Genomic DNA, 26,016 nt, shown 5'->3' on the forward strand with positions numbered 1-26,016 from the left:
ATTATAGTGCTAGGGAGATAACAGGGGAGGTACTTCTCTATGAAACAAGAGCTTGCTTTGCGGGCCGCTCTGGGAAGTCATTGGACTAAATCTAACAAGTCTTTGCTCCCACTTAGCAAGGGGGGAAAAAAATCTGGAGTTGTTGGTGGGGTGAAGGCACTGTGGACTGAAAAGGACAGGAGCTGACTCAAAAATATCAGCGTGTCTAAGATAAGGAAAAATTCAGCCGTTGATCTTTTGTCCTTATTTCAGCTACACTTCTCCTGTTTATGATGTGGGGTTTATAGGCCTTTTACATCCCTTATCAAAAATTATTTGATGTAAATACAATGGAACTGACCTGAAAAAGCCCCGTGTGTAAATACTCCTCGTGGCACACTAGAAACTGACCTTGGGAAAAGAATGCAAAGTTATAATGCTTGCAAAACAAGACAATAAAATATTACCCCTCTGAAAGGAGGGAGTTTGGGTGAATATAAAAGGGAAAGAAAGAGAAGCAGTTTTCTTTTGCTGCAATCATTAACTCAGAACAAAGGTTATCAAGGATGACATTTTTTTTAAACTCTGTAATTTATGTAGTCATCTGTTTCAGTCACCTTGCCAGATAAACACTGATGGCAGGAAAGGTTTAAAGCTTTCCTTTGAAGCTAATGTGGGTATACGCAGAGAATGAACTGAGATTAAAAAAAAAATATTCATCCAAAAAAACACACATCATAGTTGATCCAATCTCCAGCTACATCTTAGATCATTGTCACCGGGGCAAAGAAACCCATGTTTCCCCTTTTGTGCCATTTGGCATCTGTGATGTTGTCCAAACCTCAGTCTTGTTGCTCCGACACCTGCAGCTGTTCACACAGTGTGCGTTCCTCCTGCACATACTGCATGTGCAACCTGTAAATTAAGTTGTATTCATTTTGGACAGACTGCATTAAAATAGGCTCTGTGAACGTAAACTCATAGGATAAGTGTCTTACGTTTGGCTTTGGTTTAGGTATTAGTCATCCTCTTTTGTTCACTGGCTTTATTCTTGCTTTATTCTTTTGGAAAATCTGCTTGAGTGCGTGGAACCAGGCTTTGCCTTCTGCTTTGAGGTCCCCGATGGAGGTAAAACATGAGAGCATGTGTGTGCACTTGGGCACACACATGCACAGACTTCCCCAAGCATTTACTGCTTTATTAAGCTGTCTCATGAACCCACTAGCAGAACATGAGAATACAGGAAAAAAAAAGAAAATCCCATATTACTTAGATGATTTGATGCCGTTTGTGGACTACAAAACGCTTGGCTTTATTGTGTGTGCAGGGAGAAAGAGTCAGAGCAACGGGGAGAAAAAAAATAGAAGTTGGCTTAGAAATTCAGAATTTCAATTAGCGTACGTAATCTGAACCTGCCAGCTTTGATAGAGGCTTTTTTTTTTTTACTAAGAATACAGCAGCACTTGTAAAACATTAATTAAGCAGACTTGTTTTTTTTAAGGATGGAGTAAAGTGTGCTTTATGCAGTCCTTTTTCACTGAACAAAAGGCAGTTACCTCACACAGAGGACCGCTTCACCTAAACCATTTGGAAAAAAAGAGCAATTTGAATTGGAGAAAAAAAAAAAACACAAAAGACATATAAAAAGACAAGTCATTGAGAGTGATGTTCTCAAAGAGATGATATCATATGAGAAGACAGCGCTTTGCTGAAGAATAGAAATGTATCCCTACCCCAGTGAAACCTAAGCTTGGCACAGGAAAATGAGCCTCTATTTTAATGACTTTCTACCTGACAGATGACTTTAGGTCGCCTTTTGGATCACATTGCTCTGACTTTGTCTCTTATATCATCAAATCATTGATTATTAATAGCTTATATGAATTGTTTATTGACGGTAATATGAGTTATTATTGCAGTAAACATAAATAAAACAACTAAAACTAGAAATTCTTGAAAATGTTTTGCACTAATGTACTTTTAGTTTGTGGTGTTGGTTTGTGGCAAAGCTGCAGGATGCTTGTATGCTCTGTATGGAGGCCTCTTGAATTTTTTTTTTACCCGTTTCTGCAAAGTGTAGCTACTGCAACATGATGCGAAAGCTTCACATTGACCTTAAAGAGGACTGCAAGTCACGCACAAGATTTGGTTTTGTTTTTGACAAATGTATTCAGATAAAATGAAAGTGAAGTTTGTTACAAATAGATAATTTACCAAGTTCAGAAGCAGATAATGGCAGAGATATACAAAGTGTGTTGAAGGTGGGTTTTATGACTTGTGCTCCTTGAATTTTATGACAGAAAAAAAGAACAGAAAAGGATAAAGTCCCTCATTTTGTCATGCTGCTGTATATGCATTTTCAACAGACTATTGTAAACTCGCCTCGCAGAGGGTGATGAGTACACATACAGATGATGCATTAAAACTGCCATAACTCGCACACCCAGCAAAGCTAAAAATCAATTGGAATGGATAGTTAAGCTGGCCCCTAAAAATCAATGAGATATTCATGTCCTTGATCACACTGTGTCATTTCTCTCAATGTTAGTGGTTGATGAGGGCTGAACACACACGTGCACACTCACATTCAGCACAAACATACAGGAAACATTCACACCGTCTTTGTGCTGGTCTGATAAGTTTAGAATAAATCACATATATAGTTCTAGGACATATTGGTTTTATTAGACCTAGATTTTTTTTGTTTCCATTTTGCCCATATATTCATCAGAACTCAATGTTAGTTTAAAATATATTTCTTAAATAAGAAGGATACACTTGATTTTATTTTTGATTCATAGTAATGCTCCTAAATAAGGCTAGAGTATTTTATCAGGGCCAGCTGGTGAGCGTAACATCTCTAATATAGCAGCAGAGTCAAATTTCAAAGCTCATGTTGTTGTTTTTATCCATGCAAAATGTTGCTGTCCATCGATATTGTACACCAAGCCGGGGAAATAGAGATGACCTTAGATCCACATTACATGGTGGGGACACAGACACACAAATAAATACACAAAAACCACCCTCTGTAGATTTTTTTTTTTCTACGAGGGAAGAGAAAGGCAACAAAAATTAGCCAAAGGTAGATGATGAAAATTCAGTTTCAAAATAGCAATTTTGCCCTTATTAATGCCATTAGTGTAACAGTCAGAATGGATCAAATCAAGCGATGACCGAAGCAACTCCCCTGTCTCTGTGCTGTGATGGGATCATGTCGGAAACAATTTAGGCATTTTGTGTTGATGAGTGAAGTTACGAATGCTGTTGTGTCCCGCAAACAGCCATTATAATACACACGTAGACGCTCTTCTTTTTCTTTTCACTTCATCCTCTGTTCCTCTTGACTTCCATTTCTTTGTGCTTTTGTGTTGAACTTGTATTTTAAATTTTTTTTACCGTCAGTCATTTCTTACCCTGAAGAAATTTGCTGCCTTGAAGCCATTCTGGTCCCTCGCACTTTGAATCCTCTCGTTACCAATTTTAAAGACACTGACCGGTACAAATTTCTGTTTAAATTATTTTTATTGCTTCTGTCTGAATTTCTGCCCTTTGAGCCTTTTCCACAAATGACGTTCTCCTTCTTCATTGGTCTATTAGTTATGAGTTAGCAGTTGCTTGACCTTAACAGGTGGTCCCCTTTTATGATTTGTTACTCTGGCAGCATTTGAAAGCGTTATTCAGTCCACGAGCTAAATACTTCAAATTTGGGGAGAGGGTCTTCGAAACAGTTGTCGCCTGTCAGGATAAGTGAAGTCTAAGAAAGACCCGTGGAACAGTTGCTCGTCTCTTCATCGAGGTGAGAAATGCTCCGGCAGCTGTCACTAGACCTTGTTTCCTCACGTTTTAGTTATTTATTTTTTTACCCACATTTCAAATAAACCAGAAATGAACGTAAGTGGCAACTGCAGGGGAAGGGCAAACTCCACCGCTGTGTCATGTCACTCAAAATCTCACTGGTGTGTGTCCTCCTCTACACGTTCCATTATCCACCAATCATGAGACGCATGTGGAACGACCCTGGGCAGTCCTTCGGTCCGACTGCCTTCAAGGTGTTTTTCTTTCTTTGGTGTTCAAAAACTTTATTTTATAAAGAAAATGTTACATTGAATTTCCTCTGTAGTTTTTTTTCTCCTCTAAGCTGCGTTACAGTTCTGTCTTCCATTCCCTTTTTCTTTCCCTTTCTCCCTCAGCTCCCCTTTACTCCCCCCCCCCCCCATCTCAATCCATCTGCATCATGTCGATCTGTCAGACTGCCAGTGTCTGTTCCAATTAGATTCCACTTAATACACGTAACCTCAATTAACACGCAATCAAGCCCAGATAAATCACGTCCTTTTAGTCCCCCCTCTGCCTCTCCTGCATTGCTTTGCATCACTCACTTTTTTCCCCAACAAGCTTTCTTTGCCACAGTTGTTGGTCACAATGTATAAAATCACACGCTGGCTGCACGAGCTCGTAAACTTGTCCTCAGAGGTGACACTTTGCGACAGAGACAGGCAGGTGAATTTCACCTCTAACTGAACGCTCTGCTTTATTGTACATTTCCGGCAGTGTTAAAGTTCCTCTTTGTGTTTTCAGCTTGTTAGTGCCCTTTTCACCCCTGAAGATGAAGGTGTCTTAATTACATCTTTGCTTAAAAAGCTACAAAAGACACCCTGGGTTTTCTCTACATTGTGGGAGGCGGTGTAGTCTATTGTCTCAGTGACCTTTTTAGCTAGCGGACAATTGGTTTGACTAGATTACAAATTAAGACACAGCACCAGGCACTTAGAAAGCAAGTCTGTTAGAGAGCAGCTCTATTACTACCAGCCTGTGAAAGCCACTGGGCCATACATTTTAAGCATCACTTAAATGCCCACAGAGCTAGGCATCACAAGCGCATTGTTCTGTATCTATGAAATACAAAGTTACATTTACTTTAATGATTCCTACAATGCCATAGTGAGGTTTTGCCCATGGCAAAAAGGGAGAAACACACAAAGCTACTAAAGAGGATTCATAGTTGATAATAATAATTCTGTAAACTAAGTTAATAATTAAGAGTGTTTGTTTTAATAGGAGAAAAAAAAAGGAGTGTTGAATTACCAAACAGCGGCAAAGAAAAAAAAAACAAAAAAACCCGCTAAAAATACAAACCAAATGAAAACAACCCGGGGCAGTGGAAAAGCACACACAGCACTCCTGGGGTCTTCTTTTATTAATCACAACTAAAAGTGCTAACATTGACATGTTGAACAGATTAGCCTCTTTAATAACGGGGCGGGTCAACATCCTCCACTGCTGATCCATGAGGATATCCTGTCGGGAGGCAGATAACCTGCGTGTTTCATATGCTGACCCCTGCCTCTGTGGGGTTAGCCACTGTGCTAAAGATATACAGAGTTTACAACATTCACCAGATTAGGAATGCAGTGTTCTTCTGCTTCTCAGTGCTGTTTTTAACATTTCTTCACATTTAGAAAGGTCAAGCTCGAGGTATTTACAGTATATTGTCTCAGTGTATAGTAACACTTTCTGTGCTCAGACAGAGGTCTGGTTTTGCTTTATTCACTTAAAGGCTGTGCAGCTTTTACACTTTTAAATAGCTCAATGCTAGTTGAAGCTGACAAGAGCTGTCAGTGTGTAAATAAGGCTTAGATTTAAAATAAATTAAGGTCACATTGATCCATTTCTTATCTCCTCTTCTACCTCGTCAGCAACATGCCTTTTCACATGTGTAACAACAGTACATAACATGCTCTTTTGACTTCCTTGTAACTGTTGATCTCTGTAAAACCAATAAAAAAGTTGTGCATGTTTTATTTAATTAGTATTGGGTGCCAACAGAATGAGTATTGAGTAGATACCCGATAGTCCTTGTCTTTTTCCCCTGAACTCTTTCCACTGCCACCACAGTATTGCTCTGTCTCTTTAAAAGGAGTGACAGTTTTGACTATAAGTTGAGCTATTTTCTTTTCTCTTTCCCAGAGAGGGAAAAAAAGAAGCGTATAACGCTGATGAGTTTTAACAGCTTCAGTCGGGCAATGGGCAAATATAATAAGTGTTTTCGTAGACGTCACCAATGATTATCTCATCAGGGTATTTTGGGTGAATGTAGTGGATTTAGAGGCTCGCCTCCCTTTGTGCTGACATCACCCTTTAACAAACCAAATTAAATCATGGCTAAAATCATTTGAATCTCTCCCAGAGTCAGTCTCAAATGAGAGTCTGGGAAAATTGTAAAGAGAGAGCACTGTGTAAGTCTCTGTGTGTGTGTATGTGTGTGGGTTTGAGTGGATTTAGTCCAGGGAGATTTGGATGGTGTGCTGTGAAAATGGGGGCAAATTTACCCTCATACTAAATAATGGGATGAGAGGAGCTAATATTTAACGAATTCATGAGAGAATATAAATTATGACATGGTACTAAGCAGTTGTGTTTTTTTTTCTTAAGTGTTTATACTTTTCTGATTTCAGTTCTTTCTGTTTCAAAATTAAAATTGAATTTAATGGGAGAAAAACAAGCATAAGAATTTCTGTGTAAGAAAAAAAAGTCTTAGATGAAAGAAAAAGTGTCTCCAGTTTTTACAGTCAGCCAGTGCTGCATGGGAAATTTGTTTTGATACTGATACCATCATGACACACCATGGCAAAAGTAAAGAGAAACTGACACCTGTGTATTTTATAAACATATTTTGATGATGTGTCATGCTTGACAGTGTGCTATGACAATTAAAACTATTCTCAATAACATCTAATTTTCTTTTTTTTCTTTCTTTCCTGAACATATTTAAAGAGTAAATCAACAAGAACCAAACAAACTGTGTTTATTTTATTTTGTTTTTTAAATTTTATATAATGTTATTCAGTTGTGTTGTGCATTAGCTATAAAATAAGCGCTGCTGGAGCACACAGGGAGCCGTCAGCCGTCCCGCCTCAGCACTCGCATGCAGTAGTCGGCAACCCTGTGACTTTGTGAAATGAACAAAGGTAAGACAGAGAGTGAAAGTGAGTAAGAGGAGTCAGTGAAGGAGTGTGGATGTGTGTGTAAGGGAGGGGGTGTTGCTGCGAAAGACCTCAACTCAGCCAACGTGGCCTGATGTGACAGGATTAGCTAAGCCCCGGTGAACATGGCTGGTACTGCGAGTCGGTGTGTGTGCACGCGCGCCGGTGTGTGTGAGTCAGTGTTTGTGTGTGGCAGGCAGGAAATGTGCACAGCAGACTGGGAGCCCAAAACTGCTGCTTGCCACCAGCCGAGCCAAGACAAGACACGGGAGATCAACAGCGCGTCGGTCCATCACTGCCACAAAGGCTCACCCCTTCTTTCCCTCCACCCCACCCCCCATCTGCGAGCGGGAGACAGCCAGACTAGGGAAGATACAGCCAAAAGGAGTCACAGATACAGTGGGGGGAGACACAGTGGGGGACTAGTAGGCGGGCAGCTGGGGCTAAAGTGAACGTGAGTTGGAAAATGATCCTATTAAATCGAATTAAAGAGGCAGTCTTCATTTACCCCAAGAATGATGGATTTAGATAATTAACGGTGTTAATGGGGACTGATTAAGGAGGGCAAAGGGAAACCGGTGGCTGCAGACATGGAGTAAAAGGGCCAGGTCAGGTCTGCATTGTATAGTCGCCCCCCAGACACACACCACCACCACCCCCACACACATATACACTACCTTGTTGGAATTAATAAGTGTTTCCATGCTGTGGTGCACTGTTCAGACAATCCCCGTAACCTGTTTCAATGATTCAACTCCACTTTACCAACACGGCAGCAGCAGCTGTAAGATAATATGAGAGCAGCAGATCAAAGCCGTGTGTTTTAGCTCTGGGGCTGCTCAGAAGCATCCACATGGCTGCAGAAATAAAAGGTGATACAAAAGGATCTCCGACGAACATTTAGCTTTCGTGTCCATACATTTTTGCAGTAGTCTGCTGCAGCGGTGAGTGCATTACACCAGTTTAATGCTCCCATCCCTGAACCTAATTATGGCACTACCAGTGTGTGGAAATGTGTGTGTGTGTGCTTCTGTGCTTGGGTTTTCACTTTGGTCAGTGCACTAACCCTATCTGCATGTTCTTAATTCTTGATGATGTGAAGGCCTTAGGCAGTGTGTGCATGATGGAGAGGACGCCAGTGTCCCAAGTAGAAGTGATTGGGCAGCAGCAGGGCTGCGGCCCCTCATCACACTGAAAAATCCAGATGCATTGTCAAGCAGCTAAATAGCTGTGTTGCGTCGCTGTTTTTTAGAGTTTAGTCAGGATTAGTGACACTACTCTAAAAAAGACCCAGCTTTATAAAAAGCACATACTTATTAGGAGCACTGCTGGTACATTTGTTGAAGTTGAGGAGTTTTTCATTTTTTTGATGTGACATTGAAGATATAATCAATTTTTTTGAGTTTTTAGAGGAGTCTTAACTGATGTGCACTGCAACTCACCTGAACTCTGATTAAGTAGAGAATGTCTTAAGTAAGGGGCTCAAATAATTTAATGCTACTTTTCTCCTTTCAAAAAAAATTAACACTGCAGTCGCATGCATGTGTGTAACTGAGAGAGAGTGATAGAGTGTGTGGAAAAAACAATCTCATCAAGCAGGAGGCCGTTTGCTTAGCAAGAGCTGACAGTCTTTGTGTATGTAAATGAAGAATTTAGACTAATGGAGTTGAACCATTTCTAATTTTGTGATGGCAAGAGGATTTTGATTGAAAGTAATTAAGCAAGCTAGCTGTAAAATTAATTAAAGCAAAAGGAGGGGGGGACTTTTATTGGATTGGATAGCGATATAGCTGCTGTCAGGCAGGGGGACAAATGGGGGTGACCTGGATTCTCTGCCCTCCCTCCTCCCACTCGGGACTTTTATGTCACTTTAATCTCCTTAGAGCGGCTGGTGTGCATTTGTTTGAAATAATCAAGGAAATATGGTCAGAAATTGTCAGCTTTCAGATCTAATTTACCTGACAGCCTCGCGAGTGTGTGTGTGCACGCGCAAGCATGCATGTGACAGCGGCAGGTCCCTTTTTTTTCTTTTTCTTTTTTTCCTTTAGCCCCTCCTCAGCTTTGTGGAAAATGCTTTTGACAGTCTTGAAGCATCTTGGTTGTCGGAGGGCGGGGGAGATGAGGAACTTGGGTGGCTTTAAGATGGACATTTCAATGAGGCGTGTTTGGCCCGGCTAAGCTCCTCTGACATTGTTGTGTGCGTGCACACACACCAACATGCTTAATTGCCTCTGTAACATATTCAGACTCCATTTGGCCACTGTACCAGCTCTTCCTAGCCTCTGTTGACTGCAGGTAGCCTAAATGAGCAGAAGCAGATTACAGGCATAGCAAAGCCTGTTACAGCTACTTAACTGCTGACAAATAAGATTGGTCGATCCAGCCCAAGTAGAAATGGAACTTATTAATCTTTTAGATTTCAAACGGAGCAACATCTACTTAAAACTGAAGTGATGTTTTCATTTTAGAATATATTTTGAATCACACTCTTGCAACTGAATAGTTGCTATATTAAAGTGATCAAAGTATGTTGCTTGTGTTTTTAACGAATGCGTTCCCAGTGTCCTGCAGTATGACTTTGAGCCGCATGTTGTTCTATTAAAGTTCCCCAGAATTTCCTATGATTCAACAGTTGGTGAGATGCCACTTCCTCTAAGAGGTTCTCGGTGTGACCGTCTGTGCTGCCTGAAGGTACAGTTAGCTAAGGAAGAGAGGCTCAGATAACGAGACGGGACTTTCTCAGTAGACCGTCCCGACTCTGCCACCTCTTTGGTAAAGTGCGAGTGGCCAGAAATCTCACTCACCTTTATCAGCCCCAAAAGGATCCCTCTCATCTCATCCCAGCCCCACCCACTCCTCCCCACATAAGATGGCTCCACCCCAGCTCTGTTTTATCAATTAATGTTATAAAAGGTAGAACAAAGAGCTGTCTTTCTCCCGCTCTGTAATTAGAAGGGGGATCTCCTGAGGACTGGCATTCCTTGGGCCTGAAAAGCCCTATTCTCAACCCCTCCCCCCTCTGCCCCCTCCTGCCCTCTTGTCACTACGCCACCACCACTCAAGTGGAACATGGCTCCTCAATACATAAGGGCGATAATGTAAATGTAGTGTAGTGTGCTCGGCAAACCCTGCTGAACCTCTTTTGCAGTAGCTTTATCTAAGTGTGAATAAATGAATGCAACATTTGGAAGAGTGATACATTATTAACTCTAATTGACTCCTCTATAACACTATACATTCGCTGTCACCTTTGCTTTGGCTCGCACGAGTACATGCTCCCTGAATCATTCTTGTCACTGTCCCTATTCTAACACGTTACGTGTCACCACACACTGTTAACAAATGTGATAAAACCACCTCAATCGAGAATATCAGGTACGGCGTTTGCCTATGTGTGTTTTTGTCTGTTAAGGTGAGATACTGTAGACTGTGTGTGTGTGTGTGTGTGTGTGAGACTCTCTTGTGCCTAACTGTGTCTACACGAGTGTGAAAGTAAGGGAGAGAGAGAAAGAATGCCTGCTTTCACAGCCACTGGAGCTTTCAATCGGAATTAGTTTTACAACATATGCAAATGTTCCCCCTCTGAAAAAAAAGAGGGTCTTTAAGTGACAGGTTGATATGTGATTAAACGACAATTAGAGTGCTGAAAATAAGTGTCGGCAGTAGGTCAAGCACTGGGCGGCTCAGCTAAAAGGTAGCAGACTATTGAGCAAAAAAACATTCTCAGGCGGAGACCAGAAACGAGACCCCAAACAAATTAGAGACGTGAAAGGGGAACAAGGTTTGGCACTGTGTTCCAATAAACCCACAACAAAAACAAGTTGGATGTTTTGCTTGAATGACAAAAGGCAAACTGTTCTCCATCGGGGGGAGTTTTTTTCAGCAAGCGAACAACAAATTTAGGCGCTTTATGTTTTCATTTTGTAGTACATGAAGCATGTTCTGATAGGAAGCCAACTGGAAGTGTCACACCTGACTGGTATTGTGCTAACCTTTAATGCCCCCAGCACAGGTTTAAATAAGCCATCTCCGCAGCATATACTCCACCCCACACCTCCGCTGCCCTTTTAAGTTAAAAGTACATTGAAGCCGTCTCACTGTTTTTCTTTCACACAAGCAGAAACATAAAAGGGCTTATTCTGCTACAGGTGGCAGATGGCCCTGTCCCTATAATCCCCTTTGATGCTGCGGTGGGCAGCATTTCCTGAGCATCTATGAAGCCAAAGCCCCAGCAAAACTTGAGCTACTTTTCCTTTAACTGACCCCAATTGTCAGGGATCTGTTAGCTGTCAGATCTGGTTAAGAGACTCTTTACCTTGCAGGAGTGAAGGGCACAAGTTTCTCTTCCTCTGCTCTTTCAGCTTCCTGTCTTTTTTCTCTTTCCCCCTTTTTCTGTCACAGACTGTTTATTCCACCTCCATGGCACGGCTGTGATAGCAGATTGACTTTGTTACGTGAACTCGCAGAAACAGGCAACATTTTTTTTTACCCCCTTCCTTGTTGCCTCCAGAAGGCAAAAGAGCGAACCTTCAAGGGCTCTCAAATTGGAGACACAGATGGCAGGAGGTGGGCTAAGAGGCTTAGATTTCACCTTACTTACTCACCCTAATTATTTTCAATTTAACAAAAAAAGAAAAACAAAACAGGTATTTTAATGCTTATTTAAACACTACCTGTAAATTTAAATCAAAGCAAACCCATAATAATGTTTCTTCTCAAGAAAAAGTTAATAAAACTGATTTCTTTGTGCTTTTCCGCTCATCATTTTTTGGTTGTCCTCTGAGGCATCTGTCTAAGAGGATGCTTCAGTTTAAAGAGCCGCTTAGTTGATGAAATTAATCTGCTATCTACAAAGAAACTGGCTCATTCTCTGATAAGACAATTTTTCCTATATTAGGGAGCTCATTAATAGAGTTTTCTAAAGATTCAAATACCCTTAATTATTCAAAGTCAGTTAAGACTGCTATATTTTTACATGCATTTTAAAGGTTTTACAAGTATTTTAGCCTCTTACTTTTATAAGCATTGCTGAATAAACCTAAACCTCTCTTTTTTTGTCTTATTAAGTAGAATAAAATTAGAAAACTTGTTTTAGCTTTTTTCCTTAAATAGTTTCCTTCTCCTAATATAGGTATCCCTGTTATCTTGTCTCTAATTGTGGAACAGAGGTTAAATGTGTCCTCTGATGACTCCGTCTCTTCTGTTTCATTTAGAAAAGAACAGATTCTAACACAAATGGGGAAAGCCCAAATTGACTGTGTGATTACAGAGAAAATTTCTGCACCGTTCGATTATGTATTATCATTTGAGAGCTTTGGGGGATAATAATCGCCGAGATTTGCGCACATTTACTGCAGGTCTGCTGAGATGTACGTAGCTAATGGGATTGGGCTTTTTTTTCCCCAAGCCCTCTCCTGTGGCGTTATGGAGCTGGCAGCTAAACTTGAACAGAGGCGCATGGTGCTGAGTCGTGCACAGGACTATTTCAAGACTGAAATGCGATTGTTTTAATACTTTAATCCACCTGTCCTTGGCATTCAGGATGTTGCAGAAGTCGTGTAATTATTTCAGTGCCCTCTATTCTTACAGCAGAGACAGCAGGAACCTTTTTGTTGATAAACAGATTTATTTTTTTTTATCTGATTTGCTCCTAATAAAAAATGTTTGTTCATTTATCATAGGGCAACGAAAAAAAACAAGAACATAAAATGTACCAAATTATGGAATTTTTCAATCTTGATTTAAAAACTGCACAGCATAATTGAAATTTTAAAAATGCATCTATGCAAAGAGGATTTGAAATGCCCCAAATCACTTTAAAGAGCAAGCCATTTAAGAAGCTGAATTCTCCAAATTGTTCCAGGTTCCATCAGCAATATTACGCAAACACAAATATTTTCCTTTAATTAAGAAGTCCTCGTCTTGCTGTATCCTCCCCCAAGCCGGCTGCCAGCTCTCAGCTTCCCACCACTCCGACACCTACCCACTCACCCCCCACAAATTTCTTCCATGCGCACACACGCTCTCATGACACACATATGCACCGCAAGTTGTCAATTCAGCTCAGCTTTTGGTCACACATTCAATTTGAAAAAAAGTGAATATTCTTGATTTGTTCTCATCCACCTCTTTATCAAGGTGGTGACTGCCTCCTTACTGAGGCCTTGTCAACAGTAACACAGATATATTTTGCAAAACCTTTTTTTTTTTGCTGCTGTCACTCACACTCAGACAGTAATTCTGATGAAAGAAAGACAGATATGTACACTTCTCATAGTAGAGATTTTAAAAAACTACATTTTTAGTGTAACCATGATAAAGTAACAAACAGAGGTTTGGTACCAATAATGTCACAAACTATTTTAAATTTCTCAAAGTATAAAAACAACAATAATGAAGTTGTTTTTACCTTTTTTTTTTTTTACATATCTTAAAATTATTCCTGACCCTGTTATCAGTAAAGTTGGTTCATATACTGGAAAGATTTTTTAAGTAAAAGGAAATGGTAAACAGTCCCCAATTAAAAAAAAAAAAAAGTTGATTGGGAAGAATGGTTTATATGCAGGATCTTCTTTTCAATAATTTGACCTCCTTGCATGGGTATTTCAATTCCTGACTTCTTTTTTTTCAAACTCTGAGAAAAATATTAAGTTGAAAATTGATATACAAAGTAGTTAAGGCCTGAGGAAATGTTTAAAACAAAAACTCATTGTGGCTCAAAAAATAAAGTACAGTAGATAAGAATTAATAGTCCGGTTTGTGTGTGTTAGCAAATTCTGGGACAGCGGCTGTTTCACCGTGTGTTTGTGTATATGTGTGAGGATTGCAGGGGGTGGCAGTTTGATAGTAATGCATGTTGATGGTTTCAGAGATACTTCATTTCAGAAACAGGGGCCTCATTAACTGCAGTCTTCATCAGGCCAGCGAGCAGTGGGCACATTAGGGGTCCACAGGAAGTTAGAGTACAGAAGGAGAGTGCATTAGGGAGGCCTGGGGAGACACACACTCTCCTACCCTCAGTTCCTCTTCCACCTCCTGTGCTTTTCTATATCTTAATGTACCTTTCAGAGGAATTCAGATAGAGGTCAATAATTATGCTCTTTAAATTATTCAGTCGAGGTCTTCTGTAATTGTGCTTTTTAGAGCTCGGACATTGACAACATGCTTTACTGCACCACTTTTGAGCCACGGTCCAGACCAATGAATCATTTCAGGGTAAGGTAAAAAGTGTGTTATACTTCTGTCATCACCAGCTCTGTTTCTGATGATGACTTGGACTTGATTTTTGATGCTTTTCTGGAGGTCAACACCAAATGGAGAAAAATCAGCATCTTTGCTAAGAGGTCTTGTTGCTGGTCTGATCTCTTTTAAATACAGCACTAGGACCGAGTTTTCTGTGGTGGACATGTTGGTGTCAGAGACCTCGCAGGCAGCGAGCCACTGTGTGGGAATGTTTAGTTTTGGACACAGGCTTGTTATTTTTGTTTCGTTGAGGAGAGAAAAGGCCAAACTGCAAGGGTAGCAGAAAGTAAAAATCACCAAACTTTTTTTTTGGGGGGGTGGACAAAATAACACTGTCCATCCACACAACGAGTCTTCTTTTATTGAAAACTGCAGAGGACGTTTCATTGTCTTTATTAAGGCTAGTATTTAAATTTATCTCGTTGGAAGAGGCATTGACAAACATGTCAGACACCTGCAGTTTTGCTTCGTGTGCCGCTGCAGTTCAGTGTCAGAAAGATTCTGTACTGTAGAGTTTAGTTGGGCCGAGAGGAGGACTGTAATCACTGTCTGGCGATTCATCTAGTCAGTGCATAAAATAGTGTTTATCTAGTCGCCCGTGTTTCTGTCGCGGCTGAGGGAGGGGAGGGTCATGTTTTGCACAACCGAGACAGTCAGGGCAATCAGGAGAAGAATCGTGACTCTAAAACATTTAGCCTTTTCTTTTCTCTTGCTCTCCTCTCCTCTCTTAGACTGAGAATTGGTGTCTTTGAAAATGAGACCCCCCCCTCCGACACACCCACACGCAAATAAACATAAAAAGTTAATTTGTTAGCGCCCTCATTTCGAAGGCCTGGGCAGGAGAGCATAGGGGTAGTGGTGGCGGACGGGGGGTTGTGATGCTTTGTCAAATGTTGACATGTGTTGCAAACATGGAGCCTTTAGCAGCAGCTCATGGAGCAGCTCAGGCACATTGTCTGCACATGAAGAGGATGCTTTGAAATAAGATTAGCCTCCAAATGCCCCTCCGCCCCCACCCTCCCATCCCATCCATCCAGACTCCTTTCCTAAATGTGCGTTAGTGCGTTCTCACATAATGATCATGGTTATCATGTTCTGTATAGAGCTGAAGCCGTGTGCGCAGCGCTCGCAAGGCCTTGCTGTCCAGCACACGGTTCGGTTTGGCTTTGTAGGCCAGAAGGCACGCGTCCCTGTAAGTGAGGCTGCCTCCCCCTTGGCTTTGGGTCAGGGTGACACTAGGCAGGGTGAGGAGGAGTGGGGGTGGGTGGGTGGTTGAGGGGGGAGGAATCTATCACCCTCTCTGTGTTGCCCCTCAACCCCCATAAAAATGAATAAAAATTGGAAAACAACAAGCAAGGTCCGCTTAATACAAGAACACTTGCAATATGCTGATGTTTTCTTTTGCACACTGTGTTTGCTAAATTGCCTTTGACTGCGTGCATCAGTAATGAAACTTTATGTCCTTGTGGAGAGGGCAGCAAGTCCGTTCCAGTTAGGGCCGAGACGATCTCTCCTGTCTAGCTTTTGTAAGATTTTTTTTTTTCTTCCTAATACACGTCCTAATGAATAAATGAAGCCCCATGAAGTCATTTTTTCCATATTTGTGTAAATTGCTTTAAAAGCATTTTATCATGTCATAAAAAAGTGCAATTGATCTGCTGGGCTTAGCCCATTGGACAGCTGTGTGTTTTGTTAATGGCCACTTTGCTCCAAGCAGCTTATTAAAAAATTTATATAGAAATGCTAAAATTACATAAATTATTTAGGTACAGTAAGCAATTTTTGTTTCAGTCAGGCAGGGAGGGGCTGTTATCAGTATGGAAATTTACCATAGTATATTATCTACTGAAATAAAGTAATATATCTATCCAGACACATATGTGTCCTCCTCACATCTCCCCCACACATGCAGAGAAAAAAAAGTATATATTTTTTGATGACTTCGTTTCAGCAACCACGGAATGTCACCCATATCCTGGTTGATTGTACTTTCGAGTTTTATGATGTTTTTCCATTGATTTGTTTCCCTGGCGCAGCTGCCGACCTCTATTGAGGGACGAACGTAATCAGCGCTGACGCAAATTAGATGGTTATTCGTTTCGAAAATTGACAGAAAAACAATAAAAAAGATGAAATGCTCCCAAATCAATAGATATAATGAAATTCAAATAATCCGAGAGATGAGGTCTCCATGGCAACTGATAATGTGGAAAAGAAAACAATTTAATAAAGGACAGACACGCTTTGAAAACAGATTGGGGAGAGGGAGGGGGGAGGGATGTGTGTCTGTGTGTGTGTGTGTGTGTGTGTGGGGGTGGGGGGGGGGCAGCTGTAAAGAGGAGAGGAGAGCAGAGAAGACAGGAGGTGGGGAGATGGAGGGATAGAGAGAGTGAGGCAGGGAGGGAGGAGGTGGTGGCGGAGGGGGGTGTTTGTGGCTGGAGTGGTTGCTCTATAGCTTGTTTCCCTCGCGTGTGAAGGATCTGTGACTGTCCCAAGGACACTGGAATAATTAGAAAAGCTTTCAGGCCAGAAAGTGCAGATTCAGGTTTTAATACACAAAATTATTTCAGGGGCAGTGAATCGGAAAACCATTTGTTGGTGACCTTCCTGAGAGGCCTCCCCCTCCCCGGAACAGGGCAAGATGGAGGCGATGTGGCAGCGCTGCCTGAGTTATGGCATATTTGTGTTTTTATAGAGGCAGGGGGGAATGGAGTTGGGGAAGTTAGGAGGGGTGGGGTGGGGGTGCAGGGTTAAATGTGTGTGTATGTGTGGGTTTTAGTTTGTGTGTAGGAGGGGGTCATAAGAAGACCTTCATTTTGTGTGTGTGAGTGAGTGTGTGTAGGATCTGGCAGGAGTTTGGGCAGAGGGTTGGAAAGCAAAGACAAAAAGGGAGAAAACCCAAGCAGCAAAAAGAAAGAGGAAGGTAACAGATCCGTCTGTATTTACACATCAGTTGTCAAAAGGAGCCATTTAAGGGAGAATGCGCCCCCCTTGTTGCGCTCTGACAGGCGCTGCGACTGTTTAAAAAGCAAAAGACAACTACGAACCAGAGCGGAGACAGTCAAACACAAGCGTTTTCAGTTGAAGACAGACAGAGCACGGGGTGGCGAGGGAACGAGTGGGTGTTAAGTGACTTCATTTGTAGTCTATTTAAGGTATGTTTTACTTGTCCTTGTGATGCTTCTCCTCCAACATTTAATACTGGGGCTGCATTTGGGTGAACACAACAAGGGAATAATAACTGAGTGCATCATCCTTATTTCTAGTAAATATAAATTACTTTCTTTCATCTGCTGCAAAACTGGTATTTGATTACAGCAGTGCTGTCAAGGAAGATTCACCTCTGATGAAAAGAGTGATAAAAGTCAACTTAAAGCACAACTCGGTTTGCCTCATTAGTTTATCACGGCTTTAAGTGAGCACACTTTTTCTTTTCTTTTTTTTTTTTTTACTTTACTCAAACATCCGTGTCCTGGCCTTTGAACATCCTTTTTTATTTATTACTCCTTGCCAACATTTTGAAGGCAGCCTGATTGGGCGTTGAATTCTTGTCCGTCAAGCACTATTTTTTCTGTCATTAGAAAACTTTGTTTGGCTCAAATAAAGGTGATCCACCCTCTGTTCAAATGATACCAACAGCAGGTCCGGGATATTATGTCTTGAGTGCAGATACCCTTATCCTGTTACAGGCAGCAATAAATGGAAAAAACAGAACTTCACGCTTCATACTGATAATAATTTTCTCGTGCTGTAAGAGCATAAAATTCTGATCAGTACAGTTATCTTCTACAATTTAAGGCAACATAAAAGTTGGGCAATATTTGATAAAAATGTGGGATCAAGTTCCATTTGGTTTTAATCTCATGGCTTTCACTTGCTTGTGTCACAAACTTCCATCTACCTTTAATCACTGGTTTCATTTTTATACCAGCGTTTCACATTTTATTGAGCAACACACTAAAGCCTATTTAGACTCACATCTCTTCTTTTATCTTGGGGAATCTTTACCTATTCAAAGGCAAACAGAGGTCTGACATTCTTCAGCAGGACAGCTAATATTCTCCAGTATTGATATTGCAATGTGAAAAGTGCTCCACGAGTAGACGAGAAAGTAGAAATTTCCCACTGTACTCTGGCTGAGAGCCTTCAAATCTAACATGCCAGTGTCAATGAGACAACTGTTTTCTTTTTTTTTTTTTAAATAAAAAACTCAACAGGACAGAGACCTGAAATACGAGGGGCCGATAGGCATCTGCTGTGTGTTTGTGCATGAATGTGTGTGTTTATTTGTGCATGCGCACACTCACACACCGGGCACAAAGCACATGCTATCACTGTCAACAGCGGTAGTAGCAAACAGCAGCAGTTGTTCCGTGCGTGTCTGTGTGGAGTACGAGTGAAAGTGTGCACAAACAGTCTCTGTCTCTCCTCGTCTCTCTGGCTGCTGGCTCTGAGGGATCCACTGTAAGTCAATCTGTGTGCTCATATGCCCGTGAGTGTATGTGTGTGTGTGTGTGTGTCTGTGAATCTCTACTGTACTACACTTCAGGGGCCGGGGCAGAGCCTGTAGTCTGAGCAGGGCTGCAAAGGGCCGAGGGCCAGCCCCCGCTGTACACCACCCACTTCACACCTGTCTCTCCCTTCGCTCTCTGTGTTGGGCTCTCATTGTAGCAGTGACAGGAGGGCACCCGTTAAGTGGCCTGTGTGTGTGTGTGTTGTGCCCCCCCCCCCCATGTGATTGCGGGGTGGAGAAGGGCGATGAAGGACCCCTACTGGTAATGTGGGTAAACTCGCACAGCCTCCACATCTGTGAGAAAAGGGAGAAGGGGAGGGCAAGGAGGGAGGAGAGATAGACAAGAGAAGAAGAGGACAGAGTGGAAAAGAGGTAAGGAGAGAGGGAGGGAGAGGGGGAGAGAGGGAGCAGAGCCTTGGCAGAGAGCAGTTGTGGAGAAAATGCCTTGCTTTGTGGAGAGAATTCTTCCAGGGCAGGAGGGAGAGGTGAGGCAGAGCACTGAGGGCGCTTTGCTGCCAGGTAAGACTCACACACACACCTTACTCTCCCCCCTCCAACCCCTCTGACACTGACACACATACACACACACACACACACACACACACACACACACACACACACACACACACACAAGTGTTACGTAGTGAACGGGTTTGCTACTATTTGCAGTTGGCATGAGTCAGGCACGCATGTGTAGTGATGTGGGTGGTGTCATAGTGAGCGTGCGTGAGAGTCAGGAAACAGCAGGTGTAGACTTTGTTTTCCGAAGATAATTTTTCAGATTTTTAAAACCACGTTTGCACTTTTAGTTTATGTCAGTGATAAGTTTTGATTTTCTCTAAAAAGTTTTGTCTTTGACTTGTTGTGTTAGGCCCTGTTGCAATGCAGCGTTATGTTTACATTTATTACAGTGATTGAAGGAAAGTAACGTTTTTACAGAAAAAGTTCATATAATCAATTATTCTAGTCTACTTTACACTTTTTAGTACTTTAAATTTTACTCAACTACAAGAAAAAAAGTATTTTATTTATAAAATTTTGTGCAATTTTAGCATTAATATATATATTTTAACAGTTGGTGTTTTTGGCTAAGATTTGATCATATACATATTTTTAATTTTTGTAAAAAGATAACTTTTAAATGGTGTTTTAATGTTTTGGGTAATGATCTGACACAACTTCTGAATACATTATATTTTATTTTACAATAACAAAAAGTCAAAATGCACACTTTTCTGACAGGTTTTTTCTTTTAAAGCCCCTAATTGTCTGATCTGTTTGGATCTGTTGTGAGGTAATTAGTGATGTTGTTCCAGATTGATCTGCCTGTTTGGATGCAGATGTTGTCATGGAGTGTTTTATCATTTGGAGGATTTTCCACTCTGCTGATGTAAATAGTGTTTGTTGAAAAAAGGCTAAAGAGTCTTTTTCTTCCCCCCGTGGAGACATGTTTCTGGGAGGAATAATCCTTCTTGTGTACAATCAGATTTTCTCCTTTTGGTTAAATAAATACTGTGTCTGTGAACATCAACACAGATTTACTTGTGGCCCTGTGGGTGGGTGTCTGTCTCAGGCAGACGAGCGCCTCAGCACGGGCCTGAGATTCCCTGTCGTGGCAGAAGTTGGCCGACTCTGACTGCTCGCTCGCTGTTTATTTGTTTTTAGAACAAACTGAACCAGCAGAGTGAGAATTGAATTTGGCTTGCGTAACCGTGGCGATCTGGCAACCGTTTCCGTGTCCCATAGGATTGCTTTGGTTGCAGTGTGCCGGGCGTGTGTTTATTATTTAACTGATGGGTTCTATATGCTGCTACTCTTTGTGCATATTGTACTCTGTGTGTGTTTCTGTCTATGAGTAGTGGGTGGCGGTAGCAGCATTCACGAGAGAGACATTTTACTAAGCAGACATTTCCCCCTCTGTTTTCACTTTGACCTGGTAGGAGATTGATGACTGAATTGTGGAGTACATGTTAACAGTAACCAGTGATTTATGAAGATACTTAGGGTAAGTGAGGCCGCACAGGCTTGAGGGGAAGAAAAAGATATAGCCTTTTAAGTTAATGTAAAAATATTGCCTTTTTAAGTAATAATTGTTATTACTACTGCAGGGGTTTGGAGAGAGGTTCGAGTTCAACTTGGATCTGCACAATGTGCAGCGTGAAGCTTTTCCTTTCCCCTTTGGCCTTGAGCCTTTCTTTGTTTTTGGCTTTTTAACTTCAACTCTGTTTGACATTGAAAATTGTTTTCCAGAAAAATCAGAAAAGATACACAGAAAGCTAGATAATATATTATTCTTGTTGTCAAAACTGGTAAATTAAACTATCCCGCTTGAAAAACAGTACTTCTTTCTGAGTAAACTAAAGTGAAAAACTTCTCTTGCATGAACCTTTTCTCTGCAACAAGTGCACTGTGTGTTTTGGCAACCCCTCTTAGCCAAAGATCCCTCAGTAAATCTGCATGCAATTTTAAAAGAATCACATTTTTTCCCCTTTCCTCTGCTTGATATCATGCCCACAGACAGAATCCCCCTCATATTCAAGTATAAGATTCAGTCTACTTGGATGTGATTGATAGCATTTTCAAAGAAATAAAGTAATTTTAGGGAATACTGAACAGGGCTTCCACTGGAAGAGGGATGGCTTTCATTTTTTTTCAAGGCACCTCTTAGACCGAGTGAAATGTTTCCCCTGTTCGCTCAGGGACGACTTTATTTCTTACCAGGGATTTAACACTCACTCAGTCCCCTCATAAATACAGCGTCCCTCAGCCCTTCACTAGCCATAACTCATGCACTAACTCTCTAGCTAACTAAACTCATATAGCAGAGCCAACACTTGTTTGTCTTTTACCTCAGCCTCTCTCCCTCTCACTCCTTCCTCTCCGCCTCTGTTCCTCCTCTGTGCTGATTTACAAATGACAGAATCTCCTCTGACTGCCGTCTCAGCAGGCTCCTGTGCTGAGCTTCTAGGCCCACTCGTGAAGTGGGGTTTTAGAAGAAATGTGCATTTGAATATGAGCCAGCCTAATCTCCTCCAGGCTATTTAGAGTGAACCTAATGCTCCAAGAATGAGCGAGAACAACAAAGGAGAAAATGCGGACATCCCTCTCGGCGTGTCACAACACAGCTCGTGTCTCCAAAGAACGAAGCGAGTCTTTGATTTGCTGATGAAAATCTCGCTGTGACTCAACAAACATAAAATAGCTTCTTCTTTTTTTTTAAAGACACCTGTTAAAGCTGAAGTCTTCTAAGAACAGTTCTTGTTTGAGATCTTTCCCCCTTTGTTGCATCAACGTGGATTTTTTTTTTGTACTTTTAAGCATCTTTTGCATTTGTGCAATAAAGTTTTAGCTTACAGCACCTGATAGACGTTCAAGCCATTTAACTTGCAGTGGATGAAAGTGTTCAGGTGAGATATTACAGTGTGGCTGATGCCTTTAGTGATCTGGTGGCAACTGGCATTTTGGGAGGAGACGGCCTTCCTGGCGCGGTTCCCGTATCGGTTGTTAACAGCCTGCTGATACCTTCTGTTCTCTCTGCTCAGTCCCTATGGCCCAACTCTGACAACTCCTCAAGCATCTGAAGACCCTCTGAAGTCAAAATCACCCATTTTGATGTCTCAGGGCAGTGCACTGCGTTTTGTTGTCTTTGCGTCTGAAAACGCAGGCCCTGCTTGGAGGAATTACCCTCAGCACTTGTTGGTGTCAGATGGGGGAGGAGGGTACCGTTCTTATTTCCCCCTCCCGATCTCCCCTCTTCTCCTCACTGTTCTTCCTTTTCTTTTTGATCTCACCATCAAATCTACCCCGGTTTCTATGAGTGACGTTTAACCGAGAGCAGCTTGGGGAAATGGCAAGCTGAAGAAGACGTTTGAGAAAATGCGCCCGAGCAAGCCATCACCTTTGATAAAACTGTATTTCCAGTGGGAGAGGAAGAAGAAAGCTAAAGAGTTATAAGCATTGTTGATAATGAAAAATGCCATGAAAGAGCAAACTTCTCTCTGATCCCAGCCTGTTACACCAACAATGTATAGTAGACCAGATATTGCAGGGGTTCATCAAGCATTTCCCTGTTGCATGTATCACAATGAGTGTTTGACCTAGATGACTGAGCTGAATCTCGGATTGTGCACCGTGCCTTTATCGCACATCAGTTTGGCACCAAATATTCTCACAATGCTGGGAGTCACACTGGGGTTGCCATCCACACTGGTATTACTTCAGCCTTTTTGTGCTGAAAGGCGCTTGAGAGCACTGCAGAAAAAGAAAGAAATGGCACAGAGAGAAAGAAATGTTAGCTTTAGTAATTACTACCTCCACAGAGAAGCAGTGGAAAGGACAGTGAAGGAAGCGAGTGCATGAAGGAGGCCCCGTGTGCAGATAATGAAGGGGTATCATTGTAGCTCTGACAATGTTAATCTCAGAGTGCTCCACAGTGTGTGTCTCTGGTTGTCTGTATGCTGTACCGTATGCAGCTAATCTAAGTATTACTGCGATGGATGGAGGTTGTTGTACAGTGTCGTCAACTCATTTTCTTCCAGGACAACCATTTGCCTGACAGTTTATCCAACTCTGCCAACAGTCACCACCTCACAAAACTAAAACTCCTTGACTTAAATGGTTCAGATTTATTAAAGAGGAGTTCTGTTACCTGCTGTAGATAGTTCTTTGAACAACCTCAGTTTGAAGATGAAGAGTCTTATTCTGAACAGGTTCAATACCAAAGTGGACCAGCATCTCCAGCCTAAAGTTTCATGCAAACACTGTTTTACAAACCTTTACATTGCTGACAAGTTTGCATTACGTGATTATTCCAGCTGAAATATGATATTTTCATTGGATGTGCTATAGCTAGCTGCTTTTGTCTCTGTCTTTAATCAATCATTTTTTATGTAAATAACTGTCTAAATCAAAATTTAGGGAGGTATAAAGGTTTACAAAAAAGTGTTCATATGAACAGCTTTGAGATTTCTGAGATTGGAGTTGTTTCATATTTGCATCAATCCACTCTGACCTAGGCCCCGACTAGCCAGACAAAATAAATCTCCAAACTGAGGTTGTTCAGAGAGTTATCTAAAACAGGTAAGACATTATTTGTTCATAACCTTTCCACAGAACCCCACTTTAAAAGATCTGAATTATGGTTTTAATATGCCATATTTGCAAAAGAAAATGGTAGAAAAAAGAGAAGAATGATCCAACTTTTTGTGCCCATCTTTTTTCTTTTTTTTTCTATTTTTGAAGTTGTGAGACAGTCATTTAAGCCTCATTGCTTACAGACACTCAAACACAGGAGAAAGTGTTATGAATATGTATCAACACAGCATATGGCAGCAGCAGCACTGGGACTAGGTGTGTCCAGAAGGTAGAGTGCTGCCGATGCATTATTCTCTATTTAAATTACCACGGTAAGAATGCAGCGGGGAGCTGTGAGGTGTTCTCCACGTCTTCAGACGGGGCAAAGGAGAAACCTGGTTCATGCAAAACAGCAGGAACAGAAGAGCTGTGATGAGCACAGTAGTTGGCCTTCTGAGTTTCCTTGATTTGGAAGATTTTTTTTTTTTTGGCAGGTTCAAACCCAGCATACTGACTGACACGAGTGTGATTAAAAGCGATATTTCTGACACATTAGGATGCGCACAGGAAGTAACCTCCTCTAAAGCGTTCATTATTAGATGCATGACAGACCTGAATATTTATAAAATATGTTTTAATAATTAATAGCAGCAATCTGCTCCCGTAATTCATCAGATTTGCACTTCAACAGAGTATCCGTTTTCACTTTAAAATAATAATAAGAGGAATATTAATGTTGCAGAAATGTAAAACGGGCAGCTGGTTGCAGCACAGAGAGGTAAGCGCTCCATGTTCACTTCTGAGGCTTTCCTTTAACCTGCCACTTTTCTAATAAAATTACATTTCAAGCCGTCAGCACAGCAACAGTTTAAAACCCTCACTTGTTTGTGCTCGACAATTTAGCGAGAGGCTTCTCATAAATGTGGCAAGTCATGAAGATAAAAACGCAGGAAACAAAGTGGGGTTGGTGTAGAATGCAAAAGTAGTTGCTGTGGTTTTATCAAAAGCAAATTTATTTGTTTGAGTCAACTTAGCAGCACTTCCTTTTGTATACTGAGACCCAAAATAGATGGTTTTTTTTTCTTTCTGCAAAGCAGCTTTGCATGTTTCAGTTTTTTTGTTGTTGTTTGTTTCATTTTTATTCTCACCCCCTCCTCTATTGTGAGCAATGTTTTATCACACCTTCAAATTCAGCTCAATTCTTGCATCCCCTGAACTTGCAGAAACATGAATGTTACTGTTTTAGGTTATGACATGTTTAGTTCTCCCTCCAGTTCATGACAAACTTTTCTGTAAAGCAGAATATATATAAATATATATATATATATATATATATATATATATATATATATATATATATTATTTTTTATATATTTTTTCTGTCACTGGTAAAGCAGCATGTTTATTACCCTGACTGAGGATCAGTTTTTTTTGTGAGCGTGTGGAAATGTCAGCGTGTGTCTGAGAGAAACTGACGTGACCTGCAGCCACCCGATAGAGAGGAGCAGAAGGAGAGCTCGGAGCACATTGCCCCGCTGTCTACAACCCTGCAAACATGTGCGCAAGACACACACATACACCAGCACACACACTTAATATTGGTTACAGCCACTTAACATACAGTATATGTTTACAGTGGATTGCGCGTCTACCCACAGTTCCCCCAACCACACAGATGCAACTAGGCTCTTGAAAAACCTTGCTGTTACTTCTATCCTGCTTGTCAGAAAAGCAAACCAAAGGTGTAGCAAAAAGAGTCACAACCATAGGGTCTACGAAATGTAAATCCCACAAGCAGGAAGACTCATTCTCATCACTTCCTCTCATGAGTTTGCCCTGCAAAGTGTGTGCGTGTGTGTGTGTTTAATCAAACTTTATTGGTGCTTCACAAAAGAAAGATGTGAAACAGCAGAAGTGTTGAGTAGAAAGTGATACTCTTTTTTTTCTTTGAGCCACAGAGCATTTTTGGACTGTTAGAGAAGCTACTCAGGCTGACATTTTAACAGGCACCTTTGATTCTTTCTGCTGCATGTAAAGTCCAAAAGAGGAAAGTCTGTCAGGCAGAGCAAATGTTTTAATGGTAGCCAGGGATCGATGTTGTCAGCACAGCCATCCTGTCTGGAAATTCATGCTTTTTTTTTTTGCTTTTTTTTTTTTGGAGGGTAATGTCACCTCCTTCTTTCTTTTCAAGGAGAGCAAAAAGAGAAAAAGGAGGGGAAAATA

At 41.3% G+C, this 26,016-nt stretch overlaps 1 protein-coding gene across 5 annotated transcripts in view; it reads left to right on the top strand.

Annotated features, from left to right (window-relative positions):
* casz1 (castor zinc finger 1) overlaps positions 1-26,016 on the top strand; it is a 73,181-nt gene that overhangs the window by 7,979 nt on the left and 39,186 nt on the right. For 3 of the 5 annotated variants that reach the window (XM_017417778.3, XM_017417776.3, XM_017417779.3), the window contains exon 1: positions 19,100-19,239. The exons of 1 other annotated variant lie outside the window; for it this stretch is intronic. In XM_017417778.3, coding sequence (XP_017273267.1) covers positions 19,161-19,239 — 79 coding nt within the window. In that variant the 5' untranslated portion in view covers positions 19,100-19,160. Of the gene's footprint in view, positions 1-19,099; positions 19,240-26,016 lie in introns of those variants that run through there. One more of the 5 variants, XM_017417775.3, reaches the window with a different exon arrangement.

This window comes from Kryptolebias marmoratus, linkage group LG8 (assembly GCF_001649575.2).
Source record: "Kryptolebias marmoratus isolate JLee-2015 linkage group LG8, ASM164957v2, whole genome shotgun sequence".
NCBI classification, from domain to species: Eukaryota; Metazoa; Chordata; class Actinopteri; order Cyprinodontiformes; family Rivulidae; genus Kryptolebias; species Kryptolebias marmoratus.